Source organism: Notolepis coatsorum (assembly GCF_963971535.1).
Source record: "Notolepis coatsorum genome assembly, chromosome: 10".
In the NCBI taxonomy this organism is placed as follows: domain Eukaryota; kingdom Metazoa; phylum Chordata; class Actinopteri; order Aulopiformes; family Paralepididae; genus Notolepis; species Notolepis coatsorum.
This window is the reverse complement of record NC_140174.1, coordinates 94,500,025-94,519,375: the sequence shown is the minus strand read 5'-3', so window position 1 is coordinate 94,519,375 and position 19,351 is coordinate 94,500,025. Positions and strand designations below refer to the sequence as shown.

General features: G+C 45.6%; 1 protein-coding gene across 1 annotated transcript in view; it reads left to right on the top strand.

Annotated features, from left to right (window-relative positions):
• Positions 1-8,293: 8,293 nt before the first annotated feature.
• The window catches only part of cabin1 (calcineurin binding protein 1), a 247,311-nt gene continuing 236,253 nt past the window's right edge, over positions 8,294-19,351 (top strand). The window contains 8 exon segments of the mRNA XM_084323492.1: positions 8,294-8,409; positions 9,161-9,218; positions 9,345-9,437; positions 9,560-9,673; positions 12,369-12,503; positions 14,481-14,661; positions 15,169-15,298; positions 19,043-19,192. Coding sequence (XP_084179618.1) covers positions 9,216-9,218; positions 9,345-9,437; positions 9,560-9,673; positions 12,369-12,503; positions 14,481-14,661; positions 15,169-15,298; positions 19,043-19,192 — 806 coding nt within the window. The 5' untranslated portion in view covers positions 8,294-8,409; positions 9,161-9,215.

The window sequence follows — 19,351 nt, the reverse complement described above, 5'->3', positions numbered from 1 at the left end:
GACGATACCTGCCGTCCTCACGAATCTCACTATTGACGATGGTCCCTTCACAGCCAGGGAGTTTACCAAAGTGAAATCCACACTGAAGCAGGGGAAAAGTTCTGGGCCGGACGGCATTCCCCCAGAGGTCTATAAGAACTGTGACCTTGACAACATCATCCTGGAATTCTGCAACCATGCCCTGATGAAAAACAACCAGCCTGATATGTGGTCTCTCTCTAACATCATCCCAGTGCCTAAGTCCGGAGATCTCTCGAAGCCAGACAACTACCGTGGCATAAGTCTGACATGTGTCATTGCAAAGATGTACAATCGCATGATACTAAACCGGATAAGGAAAGCCATCGACCCCCACCTCAGGGAGAACCAAAATGGTTTCCGAGAGAAGAGGACCACTGTGGCCCAGATCTTGGCCTTAAGAAGAATCATCGAGGAGGTTAAGAAGAACAACCTGACAGCGGTACTGTGCTTTATCGACTTCAAAAAGGCTTTTGACTCGATACACAGAGCCGTGATGATGAGGATACTCAAGGCCTACGGAGTCCCTCCCAATCTACTCCGGGCCATAGGGACCATGCACACGGGTACAAGGGCTAAGGTGGTAACCCCAGATGGCAACAGTGAAGAATTTGACATCCTGGCTGGAGTGATGCAAGGGGACACCCTTGCCCCCTTCCTTTTCGTCATAGTCCTCGACTATGCGCTCAGGAAGGCCATCAATGGACGGGAGCAGGAACTTGGTCTCACAATAACCCCAAGGAGATCGAGACGACACCCCGCCATAGTCCTAACAGACCTTGACTACGCGGACGACATCAGCCTGCTCTCTGACCAGGTGGAGCAGGCACAGGAACTCCTGTGCAGAGTGGAGACGGAGTGCGCCAAGGTTGGCCTTAGGCTAAATGCCAAGAAAACCGAGGTCATAATGTATAACATCCTCCCGGATCATCCACCTCTAAGGACAACAGGAGGCTCTGCTCTAAAGGAAGTCAGTGATTTCAAGTACCTGGGCTCGTGGGTCAACTCGTCCGAGCAAGACCTTAAAGTGAGGAAGGCACTTGCGTGGAGGGCTCTGAACGGCATGACCAGTGTGTGGAAATCCAACCTCCCCCGTCAAATCAAGCTCAACTTCTTTCATGCAACAGTTGAGTCTGTCCTTTTGTATGGCAGTGAATGCTGGACCTTGAAGCCCACCCTGCAGAAGTCCTTGGATGGGTGCTACACCAGAATGATGCGTGTGGTGCTCAACATCAACAGGGATGAGCATGTCACTAATGCAAACTTGTATGGGGGGGTGCTAAAGGTGAGCGATAAAGTGGCAGTCAGGAGAATGAGGCTGGCAGGTCACTTCCAGAGACACCATGAGATGCCAACCAGCAAACTTGTACTGTGGGAACCAACACACGGGCATCGATCACGAGGACGTCCCACGTTAACCTATGTGGACGTACTCAGGAGAGATGTGGGAACAGAAAGCACCGGCGAGCTAGCCAGATGCATGGAGGATCGGGATGACTGGAAGCACCGATGGAGGGCCCGTCCGAGGACGACCTAGATAGATAGATAAGCTCTTGCATTCTGCTGCTTTTTGAAACCACACAGGCCCCTAATGTCATAATCACAGCACGGGCATACTTCACTCCCCCTCCTTTTCCCCTCACGTTCTCCACACGCTCCTCTTCATCCCCCTCTCCACCCACTACACACTCCTCCTCATCCTCTCCTTCTCCATCCACCCCTCCCTTTACCCTCATACACCCAGCTGCACTCCATCCCCCTAATTCACACGCGGTCAGGCACCTCACTCTTCACAGCTGCACTCAATCCTCCCCATGATGGAATGCCTACTTCTACTCCTTGACGCTGACCAGAAGCTGTCGTGGTATTAATTACCACTACCCAGGTACGACGTCTCTGCCTAAAGCTCTGCTGGATTCCATCCTTGTATTGCCTACTTTAACCTGTTCTCTCCTGTGCCCCAAAGGACTGCTGTCCCTGCCTGGACGTCTCCTGTCCCTGAAGAGGAACACTTGCTCACCCGCTGCAGCCCAGCAGCTCCCAAGACAAGCACAAGGACCGCTTGCTCGCTCGCTGCCGCCACGGCAGCCACAAGACAGAACATAACCCCGTTCTATTCCCCCCAATTCCTGTGTTGCTCATTTCATTAAACAGCCTTGAAACCACTCCTATCTCCTCTCCTGTGTATTCAGCAATTGGGCTGTGCTCCAGACCACAGTCTCACAGAATACCACGACCACGATGACAGCACCAGCTGTACACAAGACCGAGGAATGGAAGAAGTTTCAGAAGCAGTCTGTGAGTATCATCAACGGCCAGACCGCCCGGGTCGACCAACTCGCTCACTCCCTAGACGCCGTCACGGCGCAGCTGGCCGCTCTCGCCCTCGACTCCGTTGAGCGAGAAACACAATTTCTCCGTATCGAGGCACACTTGGCACAGCAGGGCCTACCAGCCACTTCCCCCGCTGCACCAAGTCCCCCGCATAGAGAACCCCCTGTCCCCGCACCAGAGCGTTATGACGGAAGCATCTCCAAATGCTGTGCGTTTTTATTTCAGTGCTCATTGGTGTTCGAACAGCAACCTTACACGTTTCACAGCGATAGGTCTAAGGTAGCTTACCTGTCGGCTCTGCTCACAGGCGCGGCGTTGAAATGGGCCACCGCTCTCCACTTTAATAATTCCTTCCTCTGCAATTCGTACTCCGAGTACGTCGACGACATCCGTAAAGTGTTTGACCACCCTCCAGATGGCTCAGAGGGGGCCTCCGGCTTGTTTTCGATCCGCCAGGGAAGTCGCAGTGTAAGCGAATACGCTATCGAGTTCCACATCCTCGCCGCTGGCTCCGACTGGGGGGACACACCGTTGCGAGGCGCATTCCGCCAAGGCTTGAGCGACGCTATAAAAGACGAGCTTGCGTCCAAAGAAAGACCCACCTCCCTGAGCGAGCTAATCCATTTGGCCAGGGAACTGGACATGCGTCTTCGGGAACGTCGTCGAGAGAAAGCTAGCACCGCTCGTTCGCCTATACCCGGTCCGCCTCGTCGCGCCGCCCGCGCGTACTGCGGCCAAACAGGTCACTCCGTTGCCTCATGCTCGCTTCGCCCAAACGACGGGGCTCGACAGTAGCGCTGGGCGTCTGTTCGAGTCTTGATATCGCTCCCAGCTCCGGCCCAAACATGCTATTCCGCGCCACGCTGTGTCTGAATAACCAATCACTCCCGTTATCCGCCCTGGTTGACTCAGGGGCTGACAAGAACCTCATCGACGCCGAAGTAGTCTCCTGTTACAACATCGCTACTGACGCCTTGCCGATACCCCGTGACGCCCGGGGGTTAAACGGGAAACTTCTCACGCGGATTACTCGCCACACCGTACCCCTCCGCCTTCTGCTATCCGGGAATCACAGCGAGAATATTCGGTTTCACGTTACCAACTCTCCCCACAATCCCATTGTCCTGGGCATGCCTTGGCTCAAGTTACACAATCCCGTTATCAATTGGCCTACCGGCCTGGTGACCAGCTGGAGCGCCCACTGTCACGTCGCTTGTCTGCAATCGGCTCGGCCGCCACTAGAGGGCGCCGGTTCGCACCCCCCCAATGAGAACATTGATCTGTCTGCAATTCCGCCTGCCTACCATGATTTAAAAGCGTTTTTTAGCAAACAACAGGCTCTCTCCCTGCCTCCTCATCGCCAATATGACTGTGCCATTGATTTACTCCCCAGAGCGCCACTCCCCACTAGTCGCCTGTTCAACCTCTCACGCCCAGAGAGAGAATCAATGGAGAAGTACGTCCACGAATCCTTGGCCTCGGGCATAATCACCCCCTCCTCCTCTCCTGTCGCCGCAGGATTCTTCTTCGTTTCCAAGAAGGATCGTTCCCTTCGCCCCTGTATCGACTACCGGGGCCTCAACAACATCACGGTAAAAAACAAGTACCCCCTGCCTTTAATCGACTCTGCTTTTGAGCCCCTGCAAGGTGCCACCATCTTCACAAAACTGGACCTCAGGAATGCCTATCACCTTGTCCGCATGCGGGAAGGAGACGAGTGGAAGACGGCCTTCAAGACACCACTCGGCCACTTCGAGTACAAGGTAATGCCCTTTGGACTGACCAACGGCCCTGCTGTCTTCCAGGCCCTCGTCAATGACGTACTCCACCGCTCCGTTTTCGTCTACTTAGACGACATTCTGATCTTCTCCCGCTCCATGGAGGAGCATGTCCAGCACGTCCGCCGGGTCCTCCAGCGTCTTCTGGAGAACAAGCTGTTCGTCAAGGCGGAGAAGTGTGAGTTCCACGTCTCCTCCATCGGCTTCCTCGGCTACATCATTGAGGGCGGCAAGATCCGGGCAGACCCCGAGAAGATCAGAGCGGCGTCCGACTGGCCCCGTCCCACCAACGTCAAACAGCTCCAACGCTTCCTGGGGTCTGCCAACTTTTATCGGCGCTTCATCAGGGACTACAGCCTGGTCGCGGCGCCCCTCACCCAACTCACCTCGCCTTCCGTGCCCTTCGTCTGGTCCGACGCAGTGGACTCCGCCTTCGCCGAGCTGCGCCGGCACTTCACCACCGCTCCCATCCTCGTCCAGCCGGACACGTCCCGCCAGTTCGTGGTGGACGCCTCCTGCACCGGAGTGGGGGCGGTTCTTTCCCAATGCTCCGCCATCGACCAGAAGCTGCACCCCTGCGCCTTCTTCTCACGCCGCCTAACCCCAGCCGAGGTCAACTACGACATCGGGAACCTGGAGCTCCTGGCGGTCAAGCTAGCCCTGGAGGAATGGAGGCACTGGCTGGAGGGATCGGAGGTCCCCTTCCTGGTTTGAATGGACCACAAGAACCTCGCCTACGTCTCAACGGCCAAGCGCCTGAACTCTCGCCAGGCTCGCTGGGCGCTGTTCTTCGCCAGGTTTAATTTTACCCTGACCTACCGGCCTGGTTCCAAGAACACCAAGCCAGACGCCCTCTCCCGGCAGTTCATCCCCGAGGGGGGTCCCACACACCCCGACACCATCCTCTCCACATCCTGTCTGGTGGCCACCGCCACCTGGGAGATCCAGTCCATCGTCAGGGAGGCACAGCGTGCCCAGCCGGACCCAGGTAACGGTCCACCTAACCGGCTTTTTGTCCCTGACCTTGTCCGCTCCCAGGTGCTCGAGTGGGTTCACGCTTCCTGGTTCGCGTGCCACCCTGGGATCGACCGGACACTATCCCTGCTGAAGAGGCACTTCTGGTGGGTCACCATGAGAGAGGACACCCGCGCTTTCGTCCTGGCGTGCACCGTCTGTGCTCGTGCAAAGGCCTCCCATCGACCGCTCGCCGGGCTCCTTCGTCCGCTCCCTGTCCCCGGTCGGCCCTGGTCACACGTCGCCCTGGACTTCGTCACCGGCCTCCCCCTCTCACACGGTAACACAGCCATCCTCACCATTGTTGACCGTTTCTCAAAGGCTGTGCACTTCGTTGCTCTTCCCAAACTCCCCTCTGCTGCAGAGACCGCTTTTTTTTTTTTTTTTTAATAGTTTATTGGTTTAGAATGGAAAATCACACATATACATTGGATCACAATATGAAAACAGGTATACATTTTCTCCATTTACCAATAGGATTTCATAAAACACAATAAAGCCATAGGCTTGTTTCCATTGTGGTCCTTCATCATTGGTGTCAGTGGATTTATGTACTGGTGTGTGGACGTGGGTGTTTGTAGTGTCTGTATGTCAGGATGTGTGGTATAAAAACAAAAAAATACATACAATAATATTCCAACTGTACTTTACATATTATGGAATACATGTATATTATCGCGATGCGATTCACTCGCAACGCCATAATGTTATTTCCCTGTACATTGTAACGATAACACAACGCAGCTGTCAACTTTACTTTGTAACATTGTTTTTTCGGTCATTCATAAAATTGATTGAATGAAATTGATTGAATGAAAATAACAGATTGCAGAATGGGTACAATACAGTACGGCTCAATACACACAATTGTTAAGGGGATGCAGACCAGAGAAGTGAATTTCCTGTGAAAAAACATTTATTTTTTACAGTATGTTACACACACAAATGCTACATTATGACAAATTTTACAAAGAAAGTATATTTAGATTCAAAGACTATTTTAATAGCTTTCTTTGAATACACGGTTTCTCTCCTGTGACCATAGGCGGCGGATGGGCTTATGGTGTAGGTAGGCTGTATTGGGAACGCCCCCGCGCGCGTAGCGCGAGAAAAATTTGACCTTTTATTTTTGGTTTCACGCAAACTGTCCAGGTTCTGATTTCATATACACACACACTACTAGGCTATACTACAGCGAGCCCCACTCATTTATATATAGTGCAAATTAAGTGTTCAAATGAAGGCATCCAATAATATATGAACCATTGTCTTACCTTAATGCAGATAAATGCGACGTTTCGTCTTGGTGAGAATTGAATCACAAGTTGCAATGAAGTGAAAGTTTTTCGTAATTTAGATCTCATCATGCTTTGAAAACAATGTACATACAGTAGCTCTAAAAAGTTTCCACGATTTGATGAACTCGGACTCTCATCATGTCCTCTTAGAGCAAGCCCTTGTTTGCCAAGATAAAACAACATACAGCCTCAGGTGATCGCTAGTTATGCCTCCTCGCTTCTCTACAAAGCGATCGGCGGGCTGAAATTCAGAACACAGATGTTTGCTTTACTCTGCCTGCGGGATCAGATTCAGGATGATCATGTGAATGATGTGATTGGCCACATTATTTAACCTGAGCCTATGCGTGATTGGTTACTGCCTGTATACCTGGAATGTTAAACGCTGCCACAGATTGACACCTTCGTCGTTGACACCTCGGCCAGCGAGCCGGCTGCAGCACAAGACACACACTAGCCAGCAGCCTGCGCATATATAGTATATACATTTCAACAGTGGCGGCGGTGCTTTGTGGTTCGCAGTTCACGTTAATAGGTCGAGTTGAAAATGTAATGCTCTGAGATGCTCTGGAGCAATCTCTCTCGGTCTCTCGGATCAATCAAATCAAATAATTAACACCTGTATGTTGTCATTTTAAACAACTCACCATTCATTCATTATGCATCAGCAGCAGCTAAATTATGTTTATAATGTTTGTATAATGTTTATACAAACGGTGCGTGCGATGTGATTGGTACGTACTGGATGCGGTCTGGAATGTCAACTGTGTCACCACACCTACCCATTGACACCTCCGTCGGGGCGACCCCCCCCCCCCCCACACACACACACACACAGGCTGCCTAATTCTGCAGTATGCCCAATATAAATTATTTATATATAAATGCTAAATATTTACATCAGACATGTACAGACAATGTACAAACAAACAATAATTCTACATATTAGGTACAGGCAAGCATATGGTGTTCTGCAGGGATGTTGTTGACAAGTTCTTTTTTAACCATGTTTTGAAGTGGGGGTGGGTGGGGGCTCCTGCCAGTCTTCAGTGTATTCAGGCCGTCTGGAATGTTAAGTGTCACCACACCTATCCATTGACGGACCCCAGCCCCCCCCACACACACACAGGTACACAGGGGAAAAAATAAAGGCTAACATTTTTTTTTTTTTTTTAAATAAATAAAAATAATGTGTCGACTGGTCTGGGAAGGCACAGCCTGCCCCAGCCTTATACACCCGCCGCCCATGCCTGTGACGTACAAATGCATGTACCTCGGCGCGGCTGAATAACAGTAGCAGTGATCGCCTGCTGCGTCCATCGCGTGTATGTGATTAATATGATTAATATGAACCAAAGAATATGAACCAAAGCGTGATTAATATGAACCAAAGCGTGTTATTATGTGTCGAACCAAGCGGGGATCTCATGCGCATGCGCGCGCGAGCACCTCGCGGGCACCTCGCGAGCACCTGGGCGAAGGAAAAGGAAATGCGCATTACCGTACTGGCGTGCGGCGAAGAATGCGGAAGCGTTCTGCGACTCTTCCGCTGGGATTAAGCTACACGTGTGCTACTGCGAGTGGCTGTCGTTCTGCAGCTAGATACTATTGTGGAAAGTTGAATGGCGAAGACCTCTAGTATGGGTGCCCCGCCCCCCTCCATGGGACACTACCCCCTCCAATCAGCGCAGGGTGAGGTGTGGTTTTACCAAATATCTGAGTTTCTGATTGGCCCATTTGATACGCCCACAACGTATTGACCAGTAACACACGACGTTACTAAACAGCGGGTAGCAGCGGAAATGTTGCGTGACGCCCAACAGCAGCACAAAGGATGGCGTTAGGAAGTTCTGAAGCCCTACTTTTTAATGTCCCCCTCTTTCCAAACAAAACGCAGTCTTTTTAAAACGACCCGTCTTGTCAAATTGCCACACATGGTAACGTTATTGAGAGTGTGGGGGTGAATGGTAAGTTGTTTCACGTTTGACGGTGAGACTTGACGTTAGCTAACGCTAAGCTAGCTAGACTCACATTCACGTTTGATATTTTTTAGCCTCGACCGGTCAGTCTAAAGGCAGCTGCTTTTCACAGCTAGATCACTTTATTACATTTTGTATGGCACATTAGTCAACAATGCAACTTTCCATGAGCTCAAATGAGACTTTGTAGGGCTAGGCCACCTGCCCCCGGCATCCTAACGTTAGCTCGGTTCATGTGATGAATTGAAAATGGGGGACCCTGATGTAAACAAGACGAAAGTCTTTCTCTGGTCTGCATCCCCTTAACAATTGTGTGTATTGAGCCGTACTGTATTGTACCAATTTTGCAATCTTAATAAAATGTTCAATCAATCAATGTTGCAGACTCTGCTATAGCTCTACACACAACAAGACGGCGGCGTCGTTCGCTACTAGCTCGTGTGATCGATAATGTGATCGATTGACGTAATGTCGTCGTTATAGCGTTACGTTAGATGTTAGTTGTCATCGCGGCACCATTTGTCTCGATTAGGGGCTAGTGATGTTGACCGGCCCCAGGGAAGCTTTCGTCCACGTCTTTTAGGATTGCTCTCACGTAATAACGTTACCTAGCTTAGTTATGTACTAAAAAGAAGAAAACAGGCTAGTAATGATTAGGCGGGGATTTATCAAGTGCTCCTCCACCTGCTTGCTTGTATCCCTTCCTCTGATTGTGTTTTTTATTTATACAAAAATGTAGGTCCCGTCAAAAGTCATTACGTTTGAAGTTGAAGGTCTGCTTCGTTCATTCTAAAATGGTGAGACTTACCTGTGTTATTTGCTATTCAACAATACTATTTATCATTGTAATCAGCAATTCTTGGGGTAACGATTTTTCTTAATCAAATGTTTTTGTTTATTATTTCCCTTTGTAACCCCACCAGATCCGCATAGCAGCATTAAATGCTGCTTCAGGCGCTGCTGATGAATCTCAAGACCCACTCAGAAGCAGCAAGAGTCGGACCAAGGAGGCTCAGGTACAAACGCTAAAAAATAACAAGATTTAATTTTTGTGAGATATAAACCTATGTTAAGACTATATGAACACATGCTACATTTATCTTCTTTGTATGACCTGGCTGACTTATTTGCCCTACAGGAAGCCGAGGCCTTTGCTTTGTATCACAAAGCTTTAGATCTCCAAAAACATGACAAGTTTGGGGAGTCTGCCAAGGCCTATCATGAGCTTCTCAAAACTCCACTGCTCAAAGAGGTACAATGTCACACAACACAGTAGGGGTGGGAATCACCAGAGGCTCCACGATACCATATCATCATGCTACTTAAGTCACAAGATGATAGTATTGTGATTTTGCAATCTAATGTCTCCAACGGAAATATATATACAACATCTGTCTTATCTGACAAGATAAAGCAAATTGCAGACAAATTGGAATTTATATATATATATATATGATTATTATTTTTTAAATCGATACTTGGCATCGATACAATATTGCCATGCTAAATATTGCGATACTATGCTGTGGTCATGCTGGACTTACAAAAGGCCTTCAACACTGTCAATCACTCCATTCTGATTGACAAGCTAAAAGCAATTGGTTTTGATAGTCTATCAGTGAGCTGGATGCAATCCTACCTTGAGGGGAGAGACCAGATGGTGGAGGTAAACAGTACCCCCCCCCCCTCACAGTGAGCTGTGGTGTTCCACAAGGAAGCATACTACGACCGCTACTGTTCCTAATTGATTCAAATGACATGTCGTCAGCTTGTGACTGCAACTTGTTCTTGTTCGCGGACGACTCAGCCCTGCTGGTCTCTAACAAGAACAAGTTACAGGTTGAAAAAACCCTCAGCTCAGAACTCGGCAGAATCTGCACCTGTCTCACTGATAAGATAACAAACTATCATTACACCTGGGTAAAACAGAGTCCATTCTCTTTGGATCAAATAACAAACTCAGCAAGACCGACGGCTTCTCAGTTACAGTGGGTGACAATATTGTCACAAGGAAAGATGAAATTACATACCAAGTTTCCATCATAGAGGCAAATCTTTCCTGTGACAAAATGGCATCCAATGTAATAAAAAAAGTCAACCAACAAACTCGATTCTTGTACCCGATCTCCTCTCTGGTAAACAAGAATACCCTGAAGACTCTGGCAGGAGCACTCATTCAAGGGTACTACGATTATGTTTGCACCTCATGGTACCAAAGCACCTCAAAGGCGCTAAAAACAAGATTACAAACATCACAAATCACACCACAAATCATGTTAAACCCAGATTCGGCTCAAACAAGGGACTAAACACGTTTTGCAAAATGTACCACATCAATGTGGAACGCCCTACCCAAAGCTGTAAAGGAATGTGAATCACTACCCACTTTCAAAATCACTCTCAAAGAGCACCTACGGGAGACTGCAATTCGAAACTGGCCCCTGTAAATGTACTCCTAACTCAATAATACACAGGACCCTCTTCTTGGGACCAAGTAAGGTTTCGTCGATATTCCAATGTACAGTTTTGCTTGTACAGTTGTACAGTTCCCCCCCCCCCCCGCCTAACCGACCCCCCCCCCTACCTACCCAACCTCCTCCAATGTACAGTTTCTGCGTCAAATGTATATACTCTATTTTTTAGACTATTTTTGTATCACAAACAGTACTGTATTTGTAAATCTGGTATGTCATAAATGTATAGATGTAGCAGTACTCTCTATCTGTATGTCGTGTATGTCATATATGTTATGATGAATTTAAAATGGGGGACCCTGATGTAAACAAGACGAAAGTCTTTCTCTGGTCTGCATCCCCTTAACAATTGTGTGTATTGAGCTGTACTGTATTGTACCCATTCTGCAATCTGTTAATAAAGTTTTCAATCAATCGATTCCCCCCCACCCCTATAACATAGTCATATCCCCTCATCACATTATCCTCCTGTATCTTTGCTGACGGTGTTAACACTTTCAATGCCAACGACGAGATATCTTGTTTGTTCATGTCGACCGTTCATTGCCAACGACGAGAGATCTTGTTTTTTTTTATTAGCGATTTGAATTCATATTTCATCAATCTAGTCTCACGTTAGTGCTGCAAACTCTCTCTGAGCTTCATTGGGAAAATACCGCCCCCTATCGTCTCTCCCTGTTGTACTGCACCCCTTTGGAATGGATTGAATGAAACACATGGTAAAAAAAAAAATCCTGCTTCCTCATTTTACTTCTCGGGCAAGTCACCCGAGAGGATCGGATTCATTGTGGACCATCAGAACAGCGTGGAATACATATTTCCAGTACCCAGCGTTGGATCAATAAACGCGATCGATATTTGGAATGACGATCAGGAATTGGAATAATCTTTTTGGAGAACATCTGATCTGAGGTAAGGAATCTATTTTACCAGTCTTAGGATAATCAGACCTTTTTTCACAGAGATATCAACGTGTGCCCTATGTGTGTGCTGATCAGGAAATGAGAGAATCGATTTTTCAGCTCGCTTCTATAGCGTGCATACGTACACATATACTATCGATAATCTAGAGTTTATTTGAAAACGATTAATAAATAGGCTGAAAAATGACAGTTTTTGTGTATTCCAGAATATTTCAGTAAAGGGCGATTATCACAGAATCTTTATATTTTCCTGAAACTTAAACAAACGAGCGTTTTTCAAAATGGTATAAAACGGAAATTAACCGATTATTAAAAAAAAATACGTTTCGACAATGTTGACTGCAAACAAGTCATTGATAAGCGACGGCCAGATTAGACACATATTTTAAGACAGTTTATGCGTTTGCAAATATGAGAGCGCTATCATTGAAGTGGGTGGTGACATTGAAGGGGGGTAAGGCGCACCCCATGGCTGGCAATGAGAGTGTTAAGATGACACTGCATGTACACTTGGAACTGATGCCAAATTTGATACCTCCTCTCATTTTAGGCCAAACCCTCAGAGGATCAGAAGGTGGGTCTCAAGCATCCAGGGTTGATGTTGAAATACTCTACTTTCAAGAATCTGGCTAGTTTGGCTGCGTTGAGAGATGACTTGGAGACCGCTATGGAGTTCTACTTGGAGGTAAAATCAAAATACCGGAAAAAAACAAACCAAAGTGTTTCACAGCAGTAAAATAGACAGGTATAAAATGAGCATAGAATTGGCAGAATGAGAGCAATGCATAAAGTGCAGACATAAAAATAGGCATAAAATGAGCATAGAGTTGACACTATAGAAAGCACAGCATATAAAATAAAATTGGCAGAATAAGAGCAATGCAGACATAAAGCTAGGCATAAAATGAGCATATGCCCCGATAATGTTTTTTTTGCCACCGATCGCTGATCGTCTATGAGCCATATCGGTCCATACACTGCAGATACAGATCGTTTTTCTAGTTTTGTTATAGCAGCGTATTATAGGTCAGTCTACATTGCAGGTGGCATTTGTTACATCCGTCTCCAACACTTTGTAATACTGTAGTTCCACACAGTTGACATGTTTTAGGTCAGTCAGCATGCGACAATGACACCAACTCCGCTGAGAATTGGCTCATGTTGTTTTTTTGGTGTTGTGGATCGGTTTTCGCAATCGGCAACTAGAAAGGATTACTGTAATTCCCCCAATCTCATATTTATACAGAATATCTGCCGATAACAATCGATCGGGGCATTCCTAAAAAAAAAACATTGGGCCTCAGAGTTGGTTTCTTGGTCATTCCAATGGCGTGGGAAACTTAAGTGATTGTGCAACAAGCTGAGCATGTCTGTTGAATGGGCATGAATAACACACAGTACTGGAGTTTTTACACACACACACACACACACACACACACACACACACACACACACACACACTGTGGTAATGGTATTCGTTAATGTGCAATATTTTCCGCCGATATGCAATTTTTTTTTTCTATTGTGATGTTTTTGCAATGCTTTTTTAAACCTTTTTAATGTTCCTGTGAATAAGTGCATATGCAGCAGAGGGTATGAGTGGTTACATGATTGTGTGGTGTGTCAGTGAGTATTGGTACAACACATGTATGTATGGTAGTGTGTCTATTAGGGATGGGTACTTTTCACATTTGAACCGGTACCTGTGAATCGATACCGGTACCCAACGGTACCTTTTTTCGGTACTTTAGTCTCAAGAAATTTAATTTACCTACCTCAGTCGAAAAAAAAATCCAAACTTCAAATACCGTAATTCCTCTAATAGTAACCGGGTCTCAATTACAAACCGGGTCTCTATTAATGGCCGGGTGCGCTCTTGAGCTAAGCAATTATAAGCCGGCCTCCTAATACAAGCCGGGTTACTAATATACTGAGCTGCATACTGAGCTAGTTACTTGATTTCACTTTGAAAACGTTGAAATGACCAGTGACCACCTGTAATTGCACTGTTTACTATTTCATACAGTACTTGGTTTCAATAAATGAACCCAGTACATTTTACTGGGTTCAAACTGACACAAAATGTTGATTTATTCATTATGATCCGTTTGAAAATTTGAAATATAGGCCTCCCTCTTATACAGGCCTCCTCCTAATACAAGCCTGGTACCCGCTACAGTTGAAACAAATACAAGCCAGGGTTACTATTAGAGGAATTACGGTAACTACAATTTCGACAGTTTTCGGCTTGTCATTGCTCCGACTGCTTTGTTGTTGAATCAAGTCAAATCCTAGGTAAGCATATATTGTGCGTGTGAACGTTGACATGAAAAGAAAAAAGTAAAAAAAAAAAAAAAGGTAAAAAAAAAAGTAATTTTTTTTTCTTTTTTTTCCCGGTATCTCACTTGATTCGATACTCGGTAGTACCGACGTGTTTCGGTTCGGTACCTCAAAAGTACCGAATTCGGTACCCATCCCTAGTGTCTATAGGTACATCATGGATGTGTTTGGTAGAGTGGGTATGTAGGTATCGTTATTTTAGGTGCTGCACAAACCAATCTCGTTGTACTGTATTGTGCAATGACGATAAAGCTTTCTACTTCTACTATACCAACACACACACCTAACAATTATTTTACCCCTCCCTCCCTCCCTCCCCCAGGCTGTTATGTTGGATTCCACTGACGTGAACATGTGGTACAAGATCGGTCAGGTGGCGGTGCGTCTGGTGCGCATCCCTCTGGCTCGGCACGCCTTCGAGGAGGGTCTGCACTGCAACCCTGACCACTGGCCCTGTCTGGACAACCTCATCACTATCCTCTATACACTCAGTGACTACAGCTGTACGTCTCACATCCTCTTATGCTCTGTGTACTTGCGGCCTTATCCATAATTGTATTTGATTGCAATAGCGTTGTAATAGACATTTCTTTTTTTTTAAGAATTTCTTTTCGAAGTCTATTCATGCTGAGTGAATCAGTTCCCCCAGCCACATTTGGGGGTATTAACTGATAAGAAAATTAATCGAATCGAATCGTGGTCAAATGAAGATCAATCAATCAAATCTTTTATTTAACCAGATAAGCATCATTGAGATTAAAATCTCTTTCAAGAGCGATCTGGCCAAGCTCTTGAAAAAGAGATTTTAATCTCTTTTTAAATTTTCTATAAGAGATTTCATGATGCATTGAATCGTTGCCTGAAGAATCGTAATCGAATTTAATCGTTATGAGGTTGCATCGTTACACCCCTAATGTGACTATAAGGCATTCCTTTGATGTGTTTTTGTTGGAAGTTCAAATTCACATATAATGTTAGTAAGGGGAGTATTTCTGTGGGTGTTTCTCCAGGCTGTTTGTATTTCATCTCCAAGGCCCTGGAGAAGGACCATTGTTACACCAAAGGGCTGGTGTTGAAGGAGAAGATCTTTGAGGAGCAGCCCTGTCTAAAGAGGGACACCATGCAGATGTTCATGAAGTGGTGAGTCCCTGCTTACCTTACAGTTACAGTTGGTCATTTAGCTGACACTTTTATCTAAAGCCACTTACAAAAAGAGTACAAGTGAGCAGGAGGGGTAAGGTCAGTGGTATTGTTCATCAAATTTGAGTGTATCGTAGTATAGACGGGTCATTTTACTTTCATATACTCATCAGCTGCTGGACTACTAGAGGCTCCCAGAAACAGTCAAAAGAGGATCGGTAATGCAGCCTTTATCAACTATGCCCCAAAACTGTGGAACAAACTACCCCAAAACATCAGAGAAGCCAACTCGCTAGACATCTTTAAAAGACAGCTTAAAATCTCTTTGCTCAGGCATTTCACTGTGGGGTAATGCAAGCAAATACTTGATGCTCTGTTGTGAGGAGAAGATGACTTTTGACCTAAATCTTTCAAAGTTGTTTAACATTCCAGACCAGTTAGGTACATGGTGTTCACCGCCTAGCCAAGGTTGATTCTCCTAACTGGGCCATTTTCATCTGATTGAACAATCTTATCACACTTTTTACTGTAACCTTGCTATTTACATTTTAAATTTGTATGCTCGCTTATGCCTGTATTTTTTACTGTTGTTGTACGTCCGTTCTATTTTATAATTTTTAGACTATTTTTAAACTTAATCATTTTAAACTATTTTATTATTTGTTTTACTGAATGAAACTGTAAACAGCCTATTGGGATGCTAGATCCTAATGTGAAACACTGTGATTTACCATACCTTGCTATGCTCGCTCATGCCTGTATTTTTTATTGTTGTGAAGCACTTTGAACTGCAACCTCTGTATGAAAAGTGCTATACAAATAAAGTTATTATTAGTGCAGGGGTCGGCAATTAGGTTTGCCCACGGGCCAAATTTTCCCCAAGCCATTGTGTGGCGGGCCAATGATAGTGATTTTTTTTTTTAACTCTGTCAAAAAAAACGACATATACATGTTTGCACTGTCTTTTTTCTATTATAAAGTGCCTCTCACACAGTGCATAACACATGAACATATCAGTCATTTGATTTTAATGCAGGTGCTCGCATTATAAATCGAGATCAGTAGGGTGCATTTGATTTGAAGCACCACAGCTGGTGTATTATTATTATTAAAACACAACACTCACCATAATGCATGCAGCCCTGCCCTGGACTTATTATTGTTTCTGCTTCGGTCCTCCAAAATCCATGCTAATGTTTGAAACAATGTCCACCCAACTTGAACACAGTTGCTTGCTTCATTTCCTCGTGTTGCCATGTCAACACACGAGAGTCACCACCGGTTGCTTATTGCGAGAGTTACCTGTTGCGATATTCCGTATTTTAAGTATGACTCCTGTTTATTAAAAGAAGCTTTATAGGTCGTAGGCTCCTCTTCTGGCTCATCAGTTGGTAGTTCCCCGTTGCAAAGAAGTTATTCAAAGACGTTTGTTTTGTTTTGGCAAAAGTTCGCTCGCATGACGGCATTGAATTGAATTGAAACGTTTATTAACAGATTGCAGAATGGGTACAGTACAGTACAGCTCAATACATACAATTGTTAAGGGGATGCAGACCAGAGAAAGACTTTCGTCTTGTTTACATCAGGGTCCCCCATAGGGCTGGGCGATATGGAAAAAAATCATATTGCGATAACGATATGATAATGTTATCATATTTCTCGATATCGATAATTATCGAATTGTTATAAGTATTAATTTTTAATTTTTTTTTTAACAACAGATGTATGTTTATTTTGCAGCAATTCTTTGTCATTGCCGCCATCTTTAGTGTTACATCCCCTCACACTCCAGTTCTCAGGCTGCAGCTGGTTTAAAAGCGAAAGTAAACCGGCTTCTCTGCTGGCTGTGGCTCCAGGGGAGTTGAACAGTTCTGGCTCTGCTAGTTTATTTTCGATCTTTTGGCGCTTTTTTGGTGGACCGTGACTCGTGACTGGAGTTTAGTTCTGCTAGCACACATAGCCTACTGTGTACAGACTGTTTCAAACTGTATTTTAAATTAGAAAGCAAACAAAATAAATGGACAAGAGAAAAATAAATCTCAATTTGGTCAGTATTGTCATTTGGACAAGCAAAGCCATTACTTTAAGTTGCAGGCAAGAAAGACAAGTCTGTCCACTGTCTCTGGTTTTAAAACTGCCCTGTTGCAGGTCACAAAAAAAAGAAAAAAAAATATATATAATTTTTTTTTGATTTTTTTATTCGATATCGATTATTAAAATATATCGCGATATTTATCGTTATCATTATATCGCCCATCCCTAGTCCCCCATTTTCAATTCATCATAACATATATGACATGCATATAGACAGTACTGCTACATCTATACATTTATGACATATCAGATTTGCAAATACAGTACTGTTTGTGATACAAAAGTGTCCAGAAAAAGAGTGTATATACATTTGACGTAGAAACTGTACATTGGAGGAGGTTGGGTGGGTGGGGTTGGGTGGGTGGGTGGGTGGGTGGGGGCTGTACATTGGAGGTGGGGGGGGGGGGTTGGGTAGGGGGACACACACATTGTACACTGTACATTGGAATACTGACAAAGCCATACTTGGTCATTTACTGTACAACTAGGTTAGGACATTTGTAGGGGCCAGTTTCGAATTGCAGTCTCCCGTAGGTGTTTTTTGAGTGTTTTTGAAAGTGGGTAGTGATTCACATTCCTTTACAGCTTTGGGTAGGGCGTTCCACATTGATGTGGCATAATTGCGAAACGTGTTTAGTCCCTTGTTTGAGCCGAATCTGGGTTTAACATGATTTGTGGAGCTCCCTCTGGTGTTGTGATCGTGGTATTCACTGACCTTTGGGAAGTATTTTGACATGTACATGGGTACCTTGGTCGCGTAGTGTATCTTGTAGACCAGGCCCATTGCAAGTTGCTGTACTCTGTCGTCTACTCTAAGCCATCCTAGGTTGTCAAAGTGGGCAGGGGTGAGGTGGGTTCTAGGAGTCAGGTCAAGCAGTAGTCTGATACCATGAGGTCCAAGCATAGTCGTAGTACCCTTGAATGAGTGCTCCTGCTAGAGTCTTCAGGGTATTCTTGTTTACCAGAGAGGAGATCCGGTACAAGAATCGAGTTCGTTGGTTGACTTTTTTTTATTACATTGGATGCCATTTTGTCATCCCAAACGAGGAAGTGAAAGTGAAATTCCATTGGTTCTCCCAGTCCACGTGACTATTTCTAGCATTTCAATGCACCTATCTCAAACCCTGCCCCTTTTCTTGATCCTCCAATCACAGCTGTCGCTTACCTCGGACAAACTTTGTTTGTAGTACGAGGAAATCCGAGGTAAGCGACAGCTGTGATTGGAGGATCAAGAAAAGAGGGCAGGGTTTGAGATAGGTCCATTGGCTATAGTGACAGCCATAGATATGATGAATAGATAGATACAGCTTCACAAAGACACTCTGGCGTCACGACAAGTGAATATTTCCTGCGCGTAAAATAAACATATTCTCAAAATAACCTGACGGGCCAGAAATTATTGCTGGCGGGCCCATTTCGGCCAGCGGGCCGCCTATTGCCGATCCCTGCTCTAGTGGGTGGTTTAACAGACATGGACTACTCTTTGTTCTAGACTAAGGACTTTTCCTCTATCGAGATCTCCACTGAAAGCATGGTTTAAGTTGAAGACTAGATTTATTGCACATATTCCTCAACTTCTTCTGAGATTGTACCGTGGCCCTCTGTCGCTTGGAACCTCTGACCCGTCATGCTGTGTTGTTTTGTGTGCAGTGACCTGTCTGTTCACTATGTGGACGTTGATGAAGAGGACAGCCAGTCCGTTGTGCAGGAGGCCATGGATCTACGGAAACGCAGACAGGCTCTCTCCCACTGTGAACCCAAGCATGATCTGGTCCTGGTTCAGCCTATCCGCTGCTTCTCGTGAGTGCCCCTCGCTCTTTTTGGTGGTATTGCAATTGGTTCCGTGACTTCTGTCTATCTGTCTGCACCAGCCCTAACTTTTCCAGCACATAGGCTGACAGCAGGCCAACGACTTGAATTCTCGAATATTTTTCAAATCGATCGACAAGTATTCTATTT